The sequence below is a fragment of the Loxodonta africana genome, chromosome 4, assembly GCF_030014295.1.
Source record: "Loxodonta africana isolate mLoxAfr1 chromosome 4, mLoxAfr1.hap2, whole genome shotgun sequence".
NCBI classification, from domain to species: Eukaryota; Metazoa; Chordata; class Mammalia; order Proboscidea; family Elephantidae; genus Loxodonta; species Loxodonta africana.
The window spans coordinates 64602028-64620984 of record NC_087345.1 but is presented as its reverse complement, the minus strand read 5'-3'; the positions used below and the strand labels follow the sequence as shown (position 1 = coordinate 64620984).

The 18957-nt window shown below is 38.0% G+C and overlaps 1 protein-coding gene across 3 annotated transcripts in view; it reads right to left on the bottom strand.

Annotated features, from left to right (window-relative positions):
• TSPAN8 (tetraspanin 8) overlaps positions 1-18957 on the bottom strand; it is a 54169-nt gene that overhangs the window by 6913 nt on the left and 28299 nt on the right. For all 3 annotated transcript variants that reach the window (XM_064283872.1, XM_064283871.1, XM_023558904.2), the window contains 6 exons: positions 18678-18740; positions 12655-12792; positions 9166-9240; positions 8962-9069; positions 4183-4317; positions 652-735 (listed from right to left, as the gene is read on the bottom strand). In XM_064283872.1, coding sequence (XP_064139942.1) covers positions 652-735; positions 4183-4317; positions 8962-9069; positions 9166-9240; positions 12655-12792; positions 18678-18740 — 603 coding nt within the window. The remainder of the gene's footprint in view (positions 1-651; positions 736-4182; positions 4318-8961; positions 9070-9165; positions 9241-12654; positions 12793-18677; positions 18741-18957) is intronic.

The following is an 18957-nucleotide window of genomic DNA, read 5'->3' as shown; positions in this document are numbered from 1 at the left end:
AGCCATGCCAAAAAAAATCCATAAGATAAAAAATCTAGATGATATATATTTTTTAAACATCAATAATCAATTTGATGAAAGTAATTAATTAACCTGAAGCAAAGCCTCTTTGAAAATGTCTCCAAATCAGCCCACAGACCTTAAGCTGAGAAAATTGGAGGCCTTGCCTCTAGTTTTTAGAACCTGTTAGATTTCACCAGAATGGGAGAGCAGGAAAGCAGCTCCCCACATTGAGCTCAGTTTTTACTTTCTGTTTCAAAATTAGGAAGAAAACGCAAAATTATAAGGCTGTGTTTTGCTTTTTTTGTTGCTGTTTCTTCTAACTTCTGGATACTTTAACTCTTGTGCTAGTTTTCAATGGGGAAAGAATATCTGGGAATGAGAACTGTGTGGAAATTATAATTAATTTTATATTTTTCGCAGTAGAGACATTACCCAAAAATGATACTCTTGCGCCCTACTCGATAGAACTGTGAACCCTTCTCCAGATTCAAGACTGATGGAGAGAAATGCAGGGATTTGGGCACTTGGTATCCCAGTGATTTTCAAAAGCGCTGGTTTTTATTTAGTTCAGTATAATTATTTGTTATAAAAATCAATGTGCAAACAAGAGAATGAATGAAGAGTCAGTAATGCAAGATTATACCGTACCTCAATAACTGCCAGTCCAAATGCTATTCCAATAACTATGATAATATGTTTTTCCAAATACTGGTTTATTGAAGAAACACATGTCTGTAAAAAATAAATAAATAAAAGTTACTTTTAATAAAATGTTGACCTTATTTTAATTAAGATTTTTATTGAGTTGATTGACTTTCTAAATTGCTACCAAGGAGCATACTCAAAAAAGGGAATTGGATTGTTCCCTGCACACCCCTCTCTTCCCAAAAAGTTTTATCTATGGTGGTTTGTTCATATATTAAAAATCATTTGAAAAGCAATGGTTTGCTTCAGCTACTCAGTTGTTGAATCTGTGGATCTTTGATTATAAACAGTAATTTTAGAGCTGAACTTGCCTCATCTTTTTATTTCTTAGGTTTATACCCTAAGCAATGAGTTCCCAGGTTGAGGTTTAGGTAATAATATTGCAAATCTCCATTTTCAAAACAGAATTTTTTACAAAATCCCTTAATATTTATCAGTGTTACATGTTTCTTCAAAAGAAAAAATTATTCTGTCTACTGTTAAGTCCTTACTTTAGATAGAAAAGGAAATTTAGAAACTTGTCTATGTCACGTTTTTGGGGTGAAATTTATTCAAAGACGCATGTACTTCCAACCTTAAAACATTTCAGATCAAACTAAAAATTCTGATAATTGTAAATTATAAGGAAAACTAAAAAAAAGGAAAATTGTTTCACAATGTAATAGTGGTATTGTCTGGATTGTCAAAAAGTATATCATCCTTATGATAATCACGTATGTGCAAAAGGCTAACAAAACATTGTCATTTGTTAAATAAAAAAAGTTCTCCAAAAAGCCAAACTAGACAGTCTTTGCCTATTCATTCCCGGCTCTAATGGATTTCTCCATTTATATCTGACCCAAGTGGTAAACATTAAAGGGAATTATTACATTTAGGATTAACTAAGAGATTAATGATTTTATCTACTGTGAAACATTCATTCTATGTGAGAGTTTTTTTCCCCCTCCCCCTCCTCCTCCTCCAGATAACCAGGTTATATGGGTGAAAGAGAAGGGGGAAAAAAAGGGAAATGTGAATTATAGCCATTCCAGAATTTCTATTTTTCCAGACTTGTTGCAAATGACACAAGGCAGATGAAAATATCTTATGAATTTATGACCTTCTTTTTGGGAAACTGGTACAGCTATCAGCCTACATTCAGCTGAATTATATGTGAACTTTGAGGGAATATCTATTATTTTTTAGGATAGTGCTAGTAGCTTTTCAAAATCGACCTTGAAGAAAAACATTTTTAATTTGATTCTTTTACAGAAGCAATCTGCAATTGAATTTACTAATTTCCTCATTATCCTGACTGGAAACTACATTCAATTACAGTACATTTATTTCCCTTCTTCTTTGTGATTATTGTGTCACTAAAATTAGTTATGAAGGAAGGAAGCTGGAAGGAATATAAAAAGTAAGAATAAAAATTTCTTTATTATATTACTTTGACGATGAAAAGTCATAGTAAAATCGTAGTCTGGTAGATAACTTCTCCCCCATGAGTTACTTTAAATATTAGTGACAGAAATTTCCTTTCAGAACAAAGCCTTTCTAATTTTTATAAGATTAGTGAAAGGGATATGAATAGTCAGGAGGAAGGAAGTTTCATTTGAAATACTTTCTGTTTCCTTTTATATATTAACCTCAGTAGCCATTACTAAAGCAAAAAATGCTAGACTGAAAATAATTTTCAGGTACTACCCACTGCTGTCCAGTCAATTCCTACTCATAGTGACCCTATAGGACAGAGTAGAACTGCCCTATACAGTTTCCACCGAGTGCCTGGTGGATTCAAACTGCCGACCTCTTGGTTAGGAGCCGAAGCTCTTAACCGCTATTCTATCAGGGTTTCCTTTCAGGTATTACAGCACCTGCTGCTTGCGGGTATTACAGCAATTAATTCATTGTGAATATTAATAGCTTTTATGTATCTCTCTCCCAACTAGATTACAATCTCCTCAGGGATCCAGAAGCATGTCTGATTCTAGCAACATTCTGTCTGACCCAAGAATGGCGATGAATGAATTAAAACACTAATGGAAAAGAAAAAATACCCCAGTGCGGTTGAGTCGGACTCATAGTGACCCTATAGGACAGAGTAGAACTGCCCCATAGAGTTTTCAAGGAGCCCCTGGCAGATTTGAACTGCCAACTCCTTCGTTAGCAGCCGTAGCACTTAACCACTATGCCACCAGGGCTTCCATATCACTTGTCATTTTTGTGTGCATTCCTGCCAGGCAGAGGGAACAGCTTCTGTAAAGCCCTGCAGTAAGGGACATATGTCCTCTGGAAAGCTGAGTTAGATGGGCTCCCATAGTATCTTGTGCTGATCCCTATCTTAGCAACACCAGTTGCCCATTGAATTGACATTGCCTAGCAATTATCTCTCCCTCTTCCCTATTTGAGTGTCAGCTCCGTGAAGGCAGACATTGTGCCCTGTTCAGGGATGGATCTCCTGTGCCTTGGACAAAGGTACATAGGACGTGATCAATAAATATTTGGTGAATTAATCAATAATAAATAAAAGAAATATGACATCTACAAATTTATTCTAAACCTACAACACAGAAAAGGTAAACTTAGCTTTTTCAATTGACTTAAATGTGAGAGGCAACTTCTCAACTCGAGCAATAACTAGGCAAATTGGCAGATACACTTATCATCCAGAGGTTAAATCCTTAAAGGCCAAATCTTTTCTTTATATCTATATGATTAGTTAGGAGATAAACCATCAATTAGACAAAAGACCTTAATGTTTGAAAATTAAACATGTTGATTTATCGTAGAATTTATGATAATGAGGAGAATATTGAATACGATCTTTGAAGAGGGAAAAATTAAACTCTTATCTATTCATTTGCCTCCTCTTGCAGTAGAATATTTTTTGACCTTTTGGCTGGGTATAAATGATGCCCGACTCATAGAAGAAATGAAATACTTTATATACACATATATATACAAATACATATATATATACCACCATATGTATATATCTACTCCTCACCTATTGACTATCTCTTTATCTGACATTTCACATTTATGACAGTAGTAAAAAATCTACTATCCAACTATTTTGCTCATTAATGACATACATCTGGCAGTAACCCTTTTGTGACCAGTGGGACATACAGCACCCACCCACATTTTCTGCCTCTTGGGTCCAGAGGGACAACATATGTGTCCCACATAATATTTTGTGATCTGATGTGTTCATCATCCACCTTTGCATAATGTCAATTTTCGCATAATGGCCTGGTCTTTAGAACCTAACCATGTCGAGAAGCGAGGAGTGAGTGTGTGTACATACATAAACATGTATATATATGCTCATATCTTTAAACAAATGTTTCTTCCTTGTTTGAGGAATACCAGTGATACTGATGTCATGATTCACATTACTATTGCTGCAATTTTATTTTTGTAGAGACTTTCATTGTGAAAGGAGAATAACAAGATTACTTTTACTACCTCATTTGATTTAGTTCTCACCTGTTTGTAAACATACTTTCCTTCATAAATTGCACAAGATGAATTTGAGTTAGGTGGACATTCACATGACTTGTAATACTTCTCGAAATTATTTCCCCAATCAGCAGCTCCATTTACCAAACCACAGCATTTAAACTGTCAGATGAAAAGCAGATATAAAAAGCAGTCACTAAAGAAAACAAAAAGCATCATAAATAATTGAATTATATTATTCTGAAGCCATTATTAAGATTTTTCTTATATTAAAATATTGTGTAATTCACCTCACCCATCTTTCTGAATGTGTACAAGCAAAAAATGAAGGAATTTTCCATTTTGGTCTTAATGAAGGAAGAATGGGCTGTAGATGCAACAGTCATGGGAACTTGGGAAGAAGATAAAGAATTCACCTTCCAGTTTTTAATAGCAAAAGAAAGGGTCAGAATCAAATCTCTGTATCCTAGATTTTAGCAAAGAAGATTACAAAGAGTTCATGAGAGATTCAAAGTCTCTTAAAAGAAATGTTGCTCAAATAAAAAAAAAGAGACAGAAATTTTTTTTAATGAAATTTCTATTTCATGATCATTGGTCATTCCTGGAGCAGAGTAATAGAAGGGTGAAAGGTAACTCAAAGGCCAAAAAAGATGCTCAAGGGGCTGCCCAACAGACTGGCTTTTACATGGAGATAGAGAGAGAGACAGAGAGAACGTGAGAGTGCTACGAATGAAGGATGAAGCTCTAAGAAAGATGTCAGAAAGATTAAGACCCAGAATAAACTGAAACATGGGGAATTGTTAAGCAGAAGAGGAACAAGCGTCGTGGCCATTTTTGGAGAAAGAATAACAAATATTGGTTTTTAGAAGAAATGGTTGTTGCTGTTATGTGCCATTGAGTCCATTTCAATTCACAGAGACCTCATGTGACAGAATAGAACTGCACCAAGGGTTTTCTAGGCTGTAATCTTTATGGGAGCATACCACCAGATCTTTCTCCATCAAGTAAGTTCAAACCGCCAACCTTTCACTTAGCAGCAAAGAGCTTAACCATTGAGCTACCAGGGCTCCTTTAAGGAAGTGGTAAGCCCTATGATCCAGGGCATATGGTACACAATATTACTAGACAAAAGAGAGAGAAGTAATCATCTCTCATCTTGCTTCTATCCGCTCTATCTGGGAGAAAACTATGCAGAAATGGCAGAAAAAAATTGCTGAAGTAATCAAGCCCCAAACTGGACAGTTCTCTAGGCTCAGATGCATTGCAATGCCAGGATATTGAAAGAACTCTCACTTACTGGCTGGATGATCATGTTACCCATGTTACTTAAATCTGTCTGTGCCACAGATTCTTCTTCTATAAAATACAGATAATAATAAAACCCATTGCTGTTAAGTTGATTCCAACAAATAGTGACCCTATAGGACAGAGTAGAACTGCCTCATAGAGTTTCCAAGGAGTGCCTGCTGGATTCAGACTTCCAACCTTTTGGTTAGCAGCTAAACTCTTAACCACTAAGCCACTAGGGTTTCCACAGATAATCATAGCTGCTAATAACAGTATCTAATGCATACATTTGTTATAAAGATAAAAATGAAAAAACCCACATAAAGATATGAAATGTTTAGCCCAGTGCCTGGCTCATAGAAAATACTCAATACATGTTAGCTGCTATTGCTTTTGTTTTTGTTGTGTTGTTGTTGTTTCCATTATGCTTTCACAAGAATGTGTTCTGCTTAACGTTGTTATCAGTAATTTGGATAAAGATATGAAAAGTATCTTTTCAACTCTAGCTGATGAGGCACTTGAAGAGATGATTAATACCCTGGAGAACAAAATCCAGCTTTAGAGATGGTGAAACAATGGACTTGAACTAACAAGTTAAACTAAGGCAGATATAAAGTCTTGCATTTTGTCACAAAGAATTAATTGCACAAATATGTAACTCAGCAGACTTCCATATGACAAAAAATTGAGATTTCAGTTGGTTCCAAGGTCAATATTAGCAAAGAGGGCAATCTTGAAGCAATCTCCTTTCCTGTTCCTGTGGTAGACTTGACTAATTGGTCACTGTTTCCCATTAAGTAATCTTGAATAATATTAATTTATGCAAAGGGAGTGTTAGACCCACTATTTGGTTTATATACATTCACAGGTCAGTGCATCTTTGGAATACAATATACCTCAGTATTTATTAGGGAGGCATAGAGCCATACTTGTAGTAAGACAGGGTAGGAGGTAAGAGGGTTACAGTTTGGCATAATATCTGGCAACTAGTTCAGAGGTGGAAGCATTTGAGGAAGAAGTTGATTAAGACTTATTCACAGAGATATAACAGCTGGATGAATAAGGCACTGTGCAATGAATGATACAATAATATGCAGACAAATAGTCATCTCCAAGAATCCAAAAGGGGTACATCCCATCAGTAAGTTAAAAGGAAATTTATGTGAGAATTGTCTGAAATCCAAAGGGAAAGGTACTTAGCATCTGCAGTTTCTGTCCATGTGTGCCAGGGCCCCAAAGTTACCCAGCCAGGGTTAGGGCCAAGACTGTTTTCCCAAAGAAGCATAACTAAAAACAGAAAGGCATCATGGATAAGAAACACACACGCAAAACTCAGAATAGGCAGTCAAGAAGAAATATAGTCCTATGAACACAAAGAGCTTCAGACACAGGATTTCTATATATGAATGGGAGTATAACATTAAGAAATCAGTGGTTGGCACTGAGACCTTGAATCCCAGGGACAATGTGCAGCAAGTGAGACTCAGACCCTCACCCAGAAGTCTGTTGGTTACCTCTAGTACATCTTCTTCTGGGTTAATTCAATAGGGAAGTCAAGCCCCAGACAGTGGAGGAACTGAGGTTGCCTAAAATCTTCCCGCTTTAGCCTGGATAAGTCTGGGCTCTAGAATGGGAATGATTCTGGAGAGAAGATAATGAAGGAACACAGCAATGGGAGAGCTAGGAAAAGCACAACAGAGAGGAAGTTAAACAAGGACTGACCCATATGAGGTTTTAACTCTTAGAAATGATGCTTTAAGCAGAATTTTCTGAGTTGGAGTCTATCCAAATAGGAACTGGTTAATGCTGTGGAAGAAAATGTCATCCGATAAATAGTTCAAGAAACCAAGAATTCCTAAACTTGGAAAGCAAAGCTTCTAGGAAACACACAATAGCCATTTTCGATGGAAAAGTTTCCATGTGTAGAAGCATCAATAGATTTTCCTTTTCTTCCAAAACTCTAGAAGGAATAATGATGTAAGTTCTAGGGAGGAAGATTTTGTTTCGAATTAAGAAAACACACTAACAATCAAATTTGTATATAAATTGAATGGGATGGGCAAAAATTAGCAAGCTTTCCACTCTTCAATATTTAGAGGGTGGATGACCATAAATACAAAATATTTCAATCAATGGGAAGTTGAGTTAAACGACCTATAAAATCCATCCCTCCTCTAGGATCTGAGAATTTCTATGACATGTATGAGATGATTTTTATGCATAGTTAATGTGAAAGGATTCTGATTAAAGAGGATGTGGTTAGGTGGAGTTCCATACAGTAAGTAATGTTTTAATTGAGTCTTAAAATACAAGCAGTATTCAGAAAGAGAGAGAACAGTAGTAAGTACAGTGCAAAGATGGGGATGAACTCTTTTTCCAAAGAAGCGTAACTAAAAACAGAAAGGCATAATGGATAACACACACACACACACACACACACACACACGCAAACAAAAACAAAAAGAAGGGACACTGAAGAAGAAATGTAGCCCTGTGAACATAAGGAGCTTCAGTCGCAGGAGTCTCTACATAAGAATGGGAACAAAGGCAACAAGGCAGAATTGTTTGAGGGACCTTGAATAGACAATCCTGGCTAGACTGAAATGTTTTCTTTACAGGGTAGTATTTAGTAAAGTTAAACGATTGGGTAGAAGCTAAATAGTAGAATACCTTCAATGCCTGCCTAAGTTTTAAGTATACCCTAAAGACAGTGAAGAAGCAAAAAATAAATAAAGGAGAGGCAGTTTAAGAAGAGGATGGCACGATGACAACAGCAATTCAGCTCTTGAAAAGCACTCCCAGTCCCAGCCTTCATAAAGGAGGCTTTCTTAGTGTACTGGTTAAAAAAAAAAAAATTGTTGTTGTTGGCAGCCGTTCAGTCGATTCCAACTTGTATGAGCGCCATGTGATAGAGTAGAATTGCCACATGGAGTTTTTTAGGCTATACTCTTTATAGAAGCAGATCACCAGGCCTTTCCTCCAAGGTGTCTCTGGGTAGACTTGAACTTCTAACCTTTGAATTAGCAGCCAAGCGCATTAACCATTTGTACCACCCAGAGACTCCCGACTGTAAAATAGGGATAATGATATTAGCCATCTCATAGGGTTGTAGTGAGGAATAAACGAGCTAATGTATATAAAGCCTGGAACAGAGTAAGTGGCAATAAATTTTAGCTGTAATTATTTGTATGAGGGAGGAGCAGAAAAGATAGTGACTCTTCAAACTCCCCAAACACATTATGCTTCTAAATAGAAAATATTAAAATAATTATTGATTTGACCCTATCAAGGCTTAATCTTAACCTTATAAACATATCTTTCTTAAATCATCGTCCTTTTAAACTGCTTCAGAATTCATATCATTAGAAAAATATTATAATTTTTGTTAGGTTTTTTTTTAATTCCCTGGTGACACAATAATCACTCAAATTTGCAAAATGGAGACATTTTTCAGTCTTTAAAAAATGTGTGCAGAGAAACTATGCCCAACTTCCCAAATGATCTGCAAATTTTAATTACCACTTCTTCAAATTCGGCTATGGTTTTCTGGAATTTCACTGCAGCATCACCTGTGTCACTCAAAAGCTTTGCTTCTTCATGGAGTGTTTCATTCACAATGCGTGCATACTGAGAAAAAAATTGTTTTTAAGTTATTCATGCCAGAAAGTAGTATTTCATTTTTTCAGAATTTTCCAAAAGTATTAAACATCATATGGTACATACCTCAGGTCTGAAAACAGCTCCTATGATACCTGCTGCCACCTGCAGGAGCAGGATAAGAAGCAATCCTATGAAAAACTAAGAAAAGAAAAAAAAAAAAAAGGAAACAGAATATATATTATTTCCAGCACATTCAGTAACATCCTGGAACATATCAGCATGGCCGTCTCTCTCTCTCTGCAGCCGTGGTCACATCACAGTTGGAGTATTACTATGCTCTTCATGTTTTCCACAAGCTGAACATTTGGGGTCGTTACTACTCGGAAACATTTGCTCCAAAGACTGACCAAGGAAAGTGGTTAAAATGAAATTTATTGATAGCGCTATTGGCATTGTATATACTGAACAGAGGAAAATTTGAAAAATCGGATGAAATTATTTGAATATGATCTTTCTTCCTCCCTCTCTTGATCAAATACAAGCACATACAAACTCAGAACTAGCTCCAAAACGGTATTTAACCACCATCAGAATCACCTGGGGTCTTGTTATAAACGTAGGTTCCAGGAGCTGGCCTCAGATCTACTGAATTATAACTTTGGCAGCTACAGCCCACACTTTTTTTTTTCCCCCAATAACTTGTAGTCTATTTAAACAACTGTTGTCTATTAAGTGTGCTGTAGCATTATGACTAAAAAAAAAAAACAATGTACACACCTTAGTTAAAAAAAAAACTTTATTACTAAAAAATGCTAACCATCATCTGAGTCTTCGGCAAGTCGTAACATTTTGCTGGTGGAGGGTATTGATGGGTGCTGAATGATCAGAGTGGTGGTTGCTGAAGACTGGGGTGGCTGTGGGAATTTCTTAAAATAAGACAACAATGAAGATTGCCTCATGATTGACTCTTCTTTTCACGAAAGATTTCTCTGCAGCATGCAATGCTATTTGATAGCATCTTACCCACAGTAGAACTTCTTTCAAAATTGGAGTCAGTCCTCTCAAACTCTGCCACTGCTTTATGAACTAAGCGTATGTAATATCCTAAATACTTTGTTGTCATTTTAACAATGCTCACGGCATCTTCACCAGGAGTAGATTCCATCTCAAGAAAGCACTTTCTTTGCTCATCCATAAGAAGCAACTCCTCGTCTGTTAAAGTTTTATCACGAGATTGCAGCAGTTCAGTTACGTCTTCAGGCTCCACTTCTAATTCTAGTTCTCTTGCTATTTCTACCACATCTACAGTTACTCCCTCCATGAGGTATGAATCAACTTCTTCAAACTCCTGTTAATGTTGATATTTTGACCTCCTCCCATGAGTCATGGATGTTCTCAATGTCATCTAGAATGGTGAATCCTTTCCAGAAGGTTTTCAACTTACTTTGCCCAAATCCATCAGAGGAATCACTATCTACGGAAGCTATAGCCTTACAAAATATATTTCTTAAGTAATAAAACTTGAAAGTCAAAATAACTCCCTGATCCATGGTCTGCAGAATGTATGGTGTGTTAGCAGACATGAAAAAAAACATCCGCCTCCTTGTAGAACTCCATCAAAGCTCTTGGGTGACCAAGTGCATTGTCAAGGAGAAGTAATATTTTGAAAGGAATCTTTTTTTTTTTTTTTGAGAAGTAGGTCTCAACAGTGAGCTTTAAATATTCAGTAAACCATGTTATAAACAGATGTGCTGTCATTCAGGCTTTGTTGTTCCATTCATAGTGCACAGGTAGAGTAGACAGCATAATTCTTAAGAATATTATTCTTAAGATTTTTGGAATGGTAAATGAGCAATGGCTTCAGCTTAAAGTAATCAGCTGTATTATCCCCTAACAAGAGAGTCAGCCTATACTTTGAAGCTTTGAAGCCAGGCATTAACTTCTCCTCTTTAGTTAAGTCCTAGATGGCGTCTTCTCCCAATAGAAGGCTGTTTTGACTACATTGAAAATCTATTGTTTAGTGTAGTCACCTTCATCCATTATCTCAGCTAGATCTTCTGGATAACTTGCTGCAGCTTCTACATCAGCACTTGCTGCTTCATCTTGTACTTTGCTGTTATGGAGATGGCTTCTTTCCTTAAACTTCATGAACCAACCTCTGCTAGTTTCAAACTTTTCTTCAGCAGCTTCCTTACCTCTCTCACCCTTCATAGAATTGAAGAGAGTTAGGGCCTTCCTCTAGGTTAGGCTTTGGCTTACAGGAATGTTATGGTTGTTTTGATCTTCTGTCCAGACCACTAAAACTTTCTCCATATCAGCCATAAGGCTGTTTTGCTTTCTTATCATTCATGTGTTCACCAGAGCAGCACTTTTAATTTCCTTCAAGAACTTTTCCTTTGCATTCACAACTTGGCTGTTTGACACAAGAGACCTAGATTTCAGCCTAGCTTGGCTTTCAACATGCCTTCCTCACTAAGGTTAATCATTTCTAGCTTTTGATGTAAAGTGAGACATACTACTCCTCCTTTCACTTGAACAGTTAGAGGTCATTGTGGGGCTATTAGTCGAACTAATTTCAATGTTGCAGTGTCTCAGGGAATAGGGAGACCCGAGGAGAGGGAGAGAGGTGGGGGAATGGCCTGTTGATGGAGCAGTCAGAACATGCACAACATTTATCTGTGAGGTCTGCCATCTTATATGAGCACAGTTTGTGGCACCCCAAAACAATTACAATAGTAATACCAAAGACCATTGATCACAGATCACCATAACAGATACAATAATAATTTTTTTTTTTTAAGTTTGAAATATTGCGAGAATTACCAAAGTGCCACACAGAAACACGAAGCGAGCACATGCTGTTGGAAAATGGTGCCAATAGACTTGGTCAACCCAGGGTTGTCACAAACCTTCAATTTGTAAAAACTGCAATATCTGTGAAGCGCAATAAAGCAAGGTATGCCTGTACTGACAGACTCTCTTCCAGAAGAGCTCATCACAACCTTATATATACAAATACTTTGTTCACTTCTGCCCAGGCTTAAAAGTCTGCTCCCCTCTTTTCTTCTTTTCTTGGGCTACTCACACTGTAGCTATTTGTTTACTTGTTAACCATCATTGTTGTATTGGATACTGTTGAGTCAATTTTCAACTCATATGGACCCCGTGTGACAAAGTAGAACTGCCCCACTGGGCTTTCTAGGCTGTAATCTTTACACTAGCAGGTCTCCAGGTCTTTTTCCCACAGAGCCCCTGGGTGGGTTTGAACCGCCAACCTTTCAGTAAGCAGCTAAATGCTTACCCATTATGCACCAGGGCTCGTGTCAATCCTCCCTAGCGGATTCTAATTGTCTTAAAGTCTTAGGAATCACTTATCACAGAATCTCTCACATAGCAGATACTTAGTAACATTGAATGAATGAATGACTAAAATCTGTCAGGGTATTCTCCATTCTGAGCCAAATATATTAACTTCCATAATCAAACCCTCTAAATAATAGTTATAGTTAGTGTTTCCTTGATCTTGGCTTGTTCTTCTGACAGACAATAAGGATGGGAGAGAAGCCTTGAAAATCAGAAGGTTGGATATTAGAATTTCTCTGGAGAACTCACCAGAATGAGCAAACAGCGGCTTTCTTTTATGGCACCACAGCATCCCAGGAAGCCCAGAATCATGATGATGGCACCCACAGAAATCAAGATATTTGCAGGAACACGGAAGTGAACAGAAGAATCTCCATAGCTGATAATCTGAAAAAAAAAAAGATTAATGGCAAGAAATCCCTTTCCTTGAAGTTTATTTTGCTCATTCAACATATGTTCATTGAGTACCTACTATGTACCAAGCCCTATTCTAGATCTTGAGATACATCAGTGATCTAAACAAGCAAAATTTCTTGCCTTCATGGAGCTTACATTCTATTTAAGTGTTATTTGCCTGAATAATGTTTCCAACTCTATATTTTTCTAAAATGGAAGCTGGATGGAAGAAATGCAAAGGGCTTTTAAAACACTGTTTATTTTAAAATCTTAGGACAGGTACTTTTACTCTTCTTGATATGATCTTTAGTTGACGTATTTTGTATTTTCTATATGTTGTTGTGTTGTCAGTTGCCATCGAGTTGATTCTGACCCATAGTGACCTCAAGCTTGCAGAGTAGAACTACACTCCATACGTGAAGCAGATTGCCAGGACTTTCTTCCAAGGTGCCGCTGTGTAGGTTTGAACCACCCAACTTTTGGTTAGTAGTCCAGGGCTTAGCCATTTGGGCTACCCAGGGACGCCTTTGTTTTATATATACGAGTAACTTTATAAAGTATGTGCTTTTATGTTAATTTAATTCTTTAAATTAAAAAGTACAAGTTTCTCCTGATAAACATAACAACACGAATGAACCTCAAAAAGTTATGTTGGGCGACTAGAGGAATCCCAGAGACAATGCTCCCCAGAACTTCTGATGGCACAGGACAGGAACCATCCCCGAAGACAACTCATCAGGCATGAAAAGGACCTGTCAGTGGGGGGGAGAGAGATGCTGATGAAGAGTGAGCCAATTAAATTAGGTGGACACTGGAGAGTGTGTTGGCAACTCTTGACTGGAGGGGGGATGGGAAGATAGAGAGAGAGGGAAGATGGCAAAATTGGCACGAAACGAGAGACTGAAAAGGCTGACTCAATACGGGGAGAGCAAGTGGTAGAAGGGAGTAAGATGTATGTAAACCTACATGTGACAGACTGATTGGAATGGTAAATGTTCACTTGAAGCTTAATAAAAATTAATTAAAAAAAAAAAAAGTTATGTTGGGCTAAGGAAACGAGACACAAAACAGAAAATACTGTATGACAATACTATATGAAGTTCGAAAATAGGCAAAGCTAATTTATGGTGATAGAAATCAAAGCAGTGCTTGACTTAACGACAACAACAGGTAAGAAAGCAAGAACTGGCTAGAAATGGAGAAGAAGGAACTTTGGGGGTTGATGAAAATGATTTAAATCTTGACTGTGATGGTGATTATACAGGTCTATTTATTTGTCAAAACAAACAAAAGAAATTCTAACTAAGAAAAAAAATAGGTTCAGTTCCTAATATTCCATAGCAATTCTACTTCCTCATATCCAGAAGATACAGTTCATAGAGTTTTCTGGAAGCTTTTTTATTTTGCCTAGAATGTCAGGAAATAAGATTGTCTTGGATTGAACTGTGTTCCCCAAAAATATGTGTGTCAATTTGGCTGTGCTATGATTCCCAGTATTGTGTCATTGTCCACCATTTTGTCAACTGATTTGATTTTCCTATATATTGTGAACCCTATCACTATGATGCTGATGAGATGGATTAGCAGCAGCTATGTTGATGAGATTTACAAGATTAGACTGTGTGTATCTTAAGACAATCTTTTTTGAGATATAAAAGAGAGAAGTGAGCAGGGAGACATGGGGACTTTACGCCACCAAGTAAGCAGGACTAGGAACACAGCACGTCCCTTGGACCTAGGGTTCCTATGTAGAGAAGCTCCTAGACCAAGGAGAGACTGATGATAAGGATCTTCCCCCAGAGCTGACAGACAGAAAACCTTCCCCTGGAGCTGGCACCCTGAATTTGGACTTGTAGCCTACTAGACTGTGAGAGAATCAATTTGTTAAAGCCATCCACTTGCAGTATTTCTGTCACAGCAAGCAGCACTGGATGACTAAGACAGAGATATTGAGGGGAAAATCCTCAGGCCCTTTATAGTATGCTGGGTTATGGATCCTGCATAATTCAGCTCTTCTTCATCCTCTCCACGTGCTTCATCACTCTCATACTACCTTGCCCCAGCCCACCACTTATCCTCTATAGATGTCCACAAGTAAATCACAATTAAAAAGTGAAATCTTGTGCTTGTGTTATTTGTGAATAATATACATAGCTCATCTGCCTTGTATACCCTCTGTTGACTGGGCTATGTCCAGGTAGAACACTAGTTCCCAGACTAACTTGGAGACTCTGCCTCCTAAAATCTATGGTACGGCATGCAGGTCAACCCCCTTAAAGTCAATACAAAATGATTGCTACTGTTATTAGCCATCTTTTTGTTTTTAAGGACTATGGAAATCAACTTAATCTAGATGAAAACTTTATTAAACAATTAGCAGGAAGTGATATGCTGAAGTTGTAAAGGCATTAAAACGAAGATCTATATTCCTGTCAGGGTCCTGATATTAACTAAGTTGGTAATACTGGGACAGTCAACTAACCCTCCTGGGTCCCTGTTTTGCATTTATAAAAGGGAACTGTGTCATCCTCTATGATATCTAAGGTCTCCTTTGTCTCTGAAAGCCTATGCTTACAGATAATATTTCATTTTACATATCTGGAAAGCTTGGTTATGTCTTAAAGACTTTTTTGTTTGTCTTTGGGGAAAGGGTTGTTTATATTTTGTTTGCTTGCTCGTTTGTTAAGACTGGAGATAGAAAATCGGTTTTGTTAATAAACAGGCATGGCCAACACCCCCCCCCAAAAAAAACCATTGCCATCTAGTTGATTCCAACTCATAGCACCCTATAGTCTCTGTTAAAATAGATGTTCATATAAAGCATCATTAGAAAACCAGATCTATGGACTCAGCACCAAATAGAGTGTCACTATAATATTTCAGTGAGTATGGGCAGACCCTTTGTCTTTTGAGAGTGCTGAAACCTCATGGGCTGAGTCATCAGAACTGAGGGGAGCTAACCTAGATACAGAAATAATAGGCCAAATATCTACAATTGAGGCCCAGATAATATGGCCAGCTCTGGGCAGTAGGTAGTGACGCACTTCTGTGGGACTGGTATGGGTAGGGGAGCCCTGCTGGTACAGTGTGAAAAGCTCGGCTGCTAACCTAAAGCTCAGCAGTTGGAATCCACCAGGTGCTCCTTGGAACCCTATGGGGCAGTTCTACTCTGTCCTGTAGGGTCGCTATGAGTCAGGATTTACTCGAAAGAAACAAGATTTTTGGTTTCATTCTGGGTAGTGTGAACCCACTGGCCAGAAAGCACTGTGTGGACTGCCTGGAAGTCGCTTTTCCAAGTCAAGTCCAACAAGTAGCTATTCTTGTTAAGGATTAAGTGAAAATCTGAGTTCAGATGTTTGCTCCAGGAGCAGGATAGCTGGATTTGAAAAGTTGTCTTGGGTGAACAAAGTGTCTGTGTGTGTCTTAGGACAGGGGAAGAATTTCTAAAGAAGGAGAATGGCTGGGCATAAAGAAGAACGGGTCAGGGATCCTCTTTGGAGTATAAAGGATCTCCTGGGACAAGAATGGTTGCCCGTATGCTTTGTCTCATGGTGCTGAGTTTATCCTGAGAAAGAACAGAGTGTCCCCACAAGACACTTTAGTAGGGAGAGATGTCATCTCCCCCATGTCCTTCTTTTCTGTGTTTATGCCTATCTCTGTCCTTCTAAAACTGCTATCTCTGTTTTTCCACTAGTAAAATTCAGCTCTTTGCACAGTCCTGACTTTGTCACTGAGTTCAGGTAAATAAAAATCAAATCAATTTTACATAAGTCAAATTGGTTAATGTCCTGGCAGTTACGGGCTTTTGTTCAGAGTGGGAGGCTAACAGAACACAAGAGTCAAAATGTAAGTAAAGATGCCGTCTAGCTTTATTAATTCATTCTTATCTCCAGGTGTTGAGTAACACCCTCTCCAGGACAATAGTTCTTCTTTAATACATTCAACGTATGTAATTTCTTAACAGACTAAACACCAAATTTGTTTACCAGAAGCATTGGAGAGAAAGAAAATGTTCCCATATCAACAAGAAATAAAATAAAATACAAGCTGCATACACATAGGAGGGCCAAAGTACCCCCTATGTAAGTGGGAGCTAATCTCTGTGCTCAATATGAGGCCCAGATATCAGATTCTAGATGATGGAGATTCTGCACACCTTCAAATGCCCTTCTCGGTCTCAAGCCTCAGACCTCAAGGCCATCAGGAAGTCACAGTTACACTTGTTGGTATAAAACAATAGATGAAATTCTGAAGGTTGCCAAGCAGTTGCCGTACCCACTTTCCTTCCAGTTCCCCCCCCCCCGCCCCCCGCAGTTAGGAATAGAATGAGGAAGCAGCTAAGCAGCTAAGCTAATTGTCATGTAATTCTCTGGGTTCTTTAGGAGTAGAAAGCATAAGAGAGAGGAAAGGAAGAGAGAAAGAAAGAAAGGGAGGAAGGGAGGAAGGAAGGAAGGAAGGAAGGAGAGGGAGGAAGGGGGGAGGGAGGGAGGAAGGGAGGAAGGAAGGAAGGAGAGGGAGAGAAGGAGGGAAGAAAGGAGAGGGAGAAAAGGAGGGAAGGAAGGAGAGGGAGAGAAGGAGGGAAGGAGACAGGGAGGGAGGAAGAAGTGTCCAGAAAAGCCACCCATTTTAGCTAAGGAATCAGAAGTTAATTTGCTTCTAATGGCCCTTTCAGCTGGGCTGTGTCCAAAGACATTTAGTTGCACCAGGGTACAAGCTTTAATGGAAAATGCATTATCTTAGTAGCTGGCATCAAGATTCCTCTTAGGGAGGGAAACTTTCTTTATTTGGGTAAACACCTTGAAAAAGCTCTAGTGGTAAAAGATATAATTCTGAATAGTGGCAAAAGCCCAGACAACAAAGAAAAACGAGTAAGCTACTCTGCATTAGATAGGAATAACAATGAAGGGTGGGGTACTCCTGAGAGGTTAAAAAAAAAAAAGTAAAGAGGAGATAAAAAGACAGAAGCAGGAAGTCCAGAAAATGGTGCCCGAATGGCATTATGTGAGGTGAAATTGACAAAGTAATTCTCCACATCCTCCCTTCCACCCCACCCCCTTCCCATATTTGTGATACTGCGGTATGGAACAGAAATAGTATATGCAGAATCCAAAGCCTCATGGAATTAACCATGTGAACTAAATGTGAAATGTGCATGAAATGGTTTTGAGGGGGGTGGGGGTTGATAATCTCATCTAGATGGCAAAAGGCTAGACATTCCTCCCGGACTTCTGAGTTGTACACTAGCATGTTACTCATTGTCATAAGTGGCCACTCTCAATGCCAACTATTGCATTTTACTTTGTTGTCTTCAAAACACAGATTCAAATTCATCTTCTCCAAGAGAACTTCTTACCGTTCTCTTCTTTCCTTTCGCATCATCCCACCTTAAACCAAAAAAAGCAAACCCAGTGTGGTCGAGTCGATTCCAACTCATAGTATGAGTCATCCCACCTTAGGATTAGCCAAATTATCAATACCTTGTTGTACTATAAAAATAGCTTTTTTTGAGGAGAGGAGAGATGGTCCATTTCCTCAAACTGTATGTCAAGCTGACCTTAAGCAAATAGTGAAGGAGGCAAATTTCCATTGTGGCCCCTTCCACCTCCACTTTCATTGACATCTCCTATTTTTGGTATAGTGTTTTTATCTAATCTCCAGAAAGATTGTTCCATGGCCAACACAGCACCAGGCACATAGTGAGTAATTATGATGAATTAAAATTGAATCATGAAATCACATATCAGCACAAATGATTACATGAGGCAGTTAAGGAAAATGCTATCAAAACGTTTATCGTTATTATTATTGCTTTCATCACTACAAAAAGAACAAACTACTTTAGGGTTGGAAAGGCTTTTACTTATTTACATATTTACCTCGTCACCACCTGGGCTTACTCGTACCCATATTGCTATTCCCAGGATCAAGACACCACACAGCTGCAAGGAAAAAAAAAAAAAAAATAGTATGTCTGAATGCAGTTAAGATAAAATGAAACTAATTGCACACACAACCCATCCATTCTGGTTACAACAGTTTATCATTAATTATACCATTATGATTTGAAAGACGTAAGCGAAGCATATTCATCTGCAGATAATTGCTAAAATGTTAAGCTGTAATTTATAAGTTGATAAGGATAATTCTGTTTCTCGT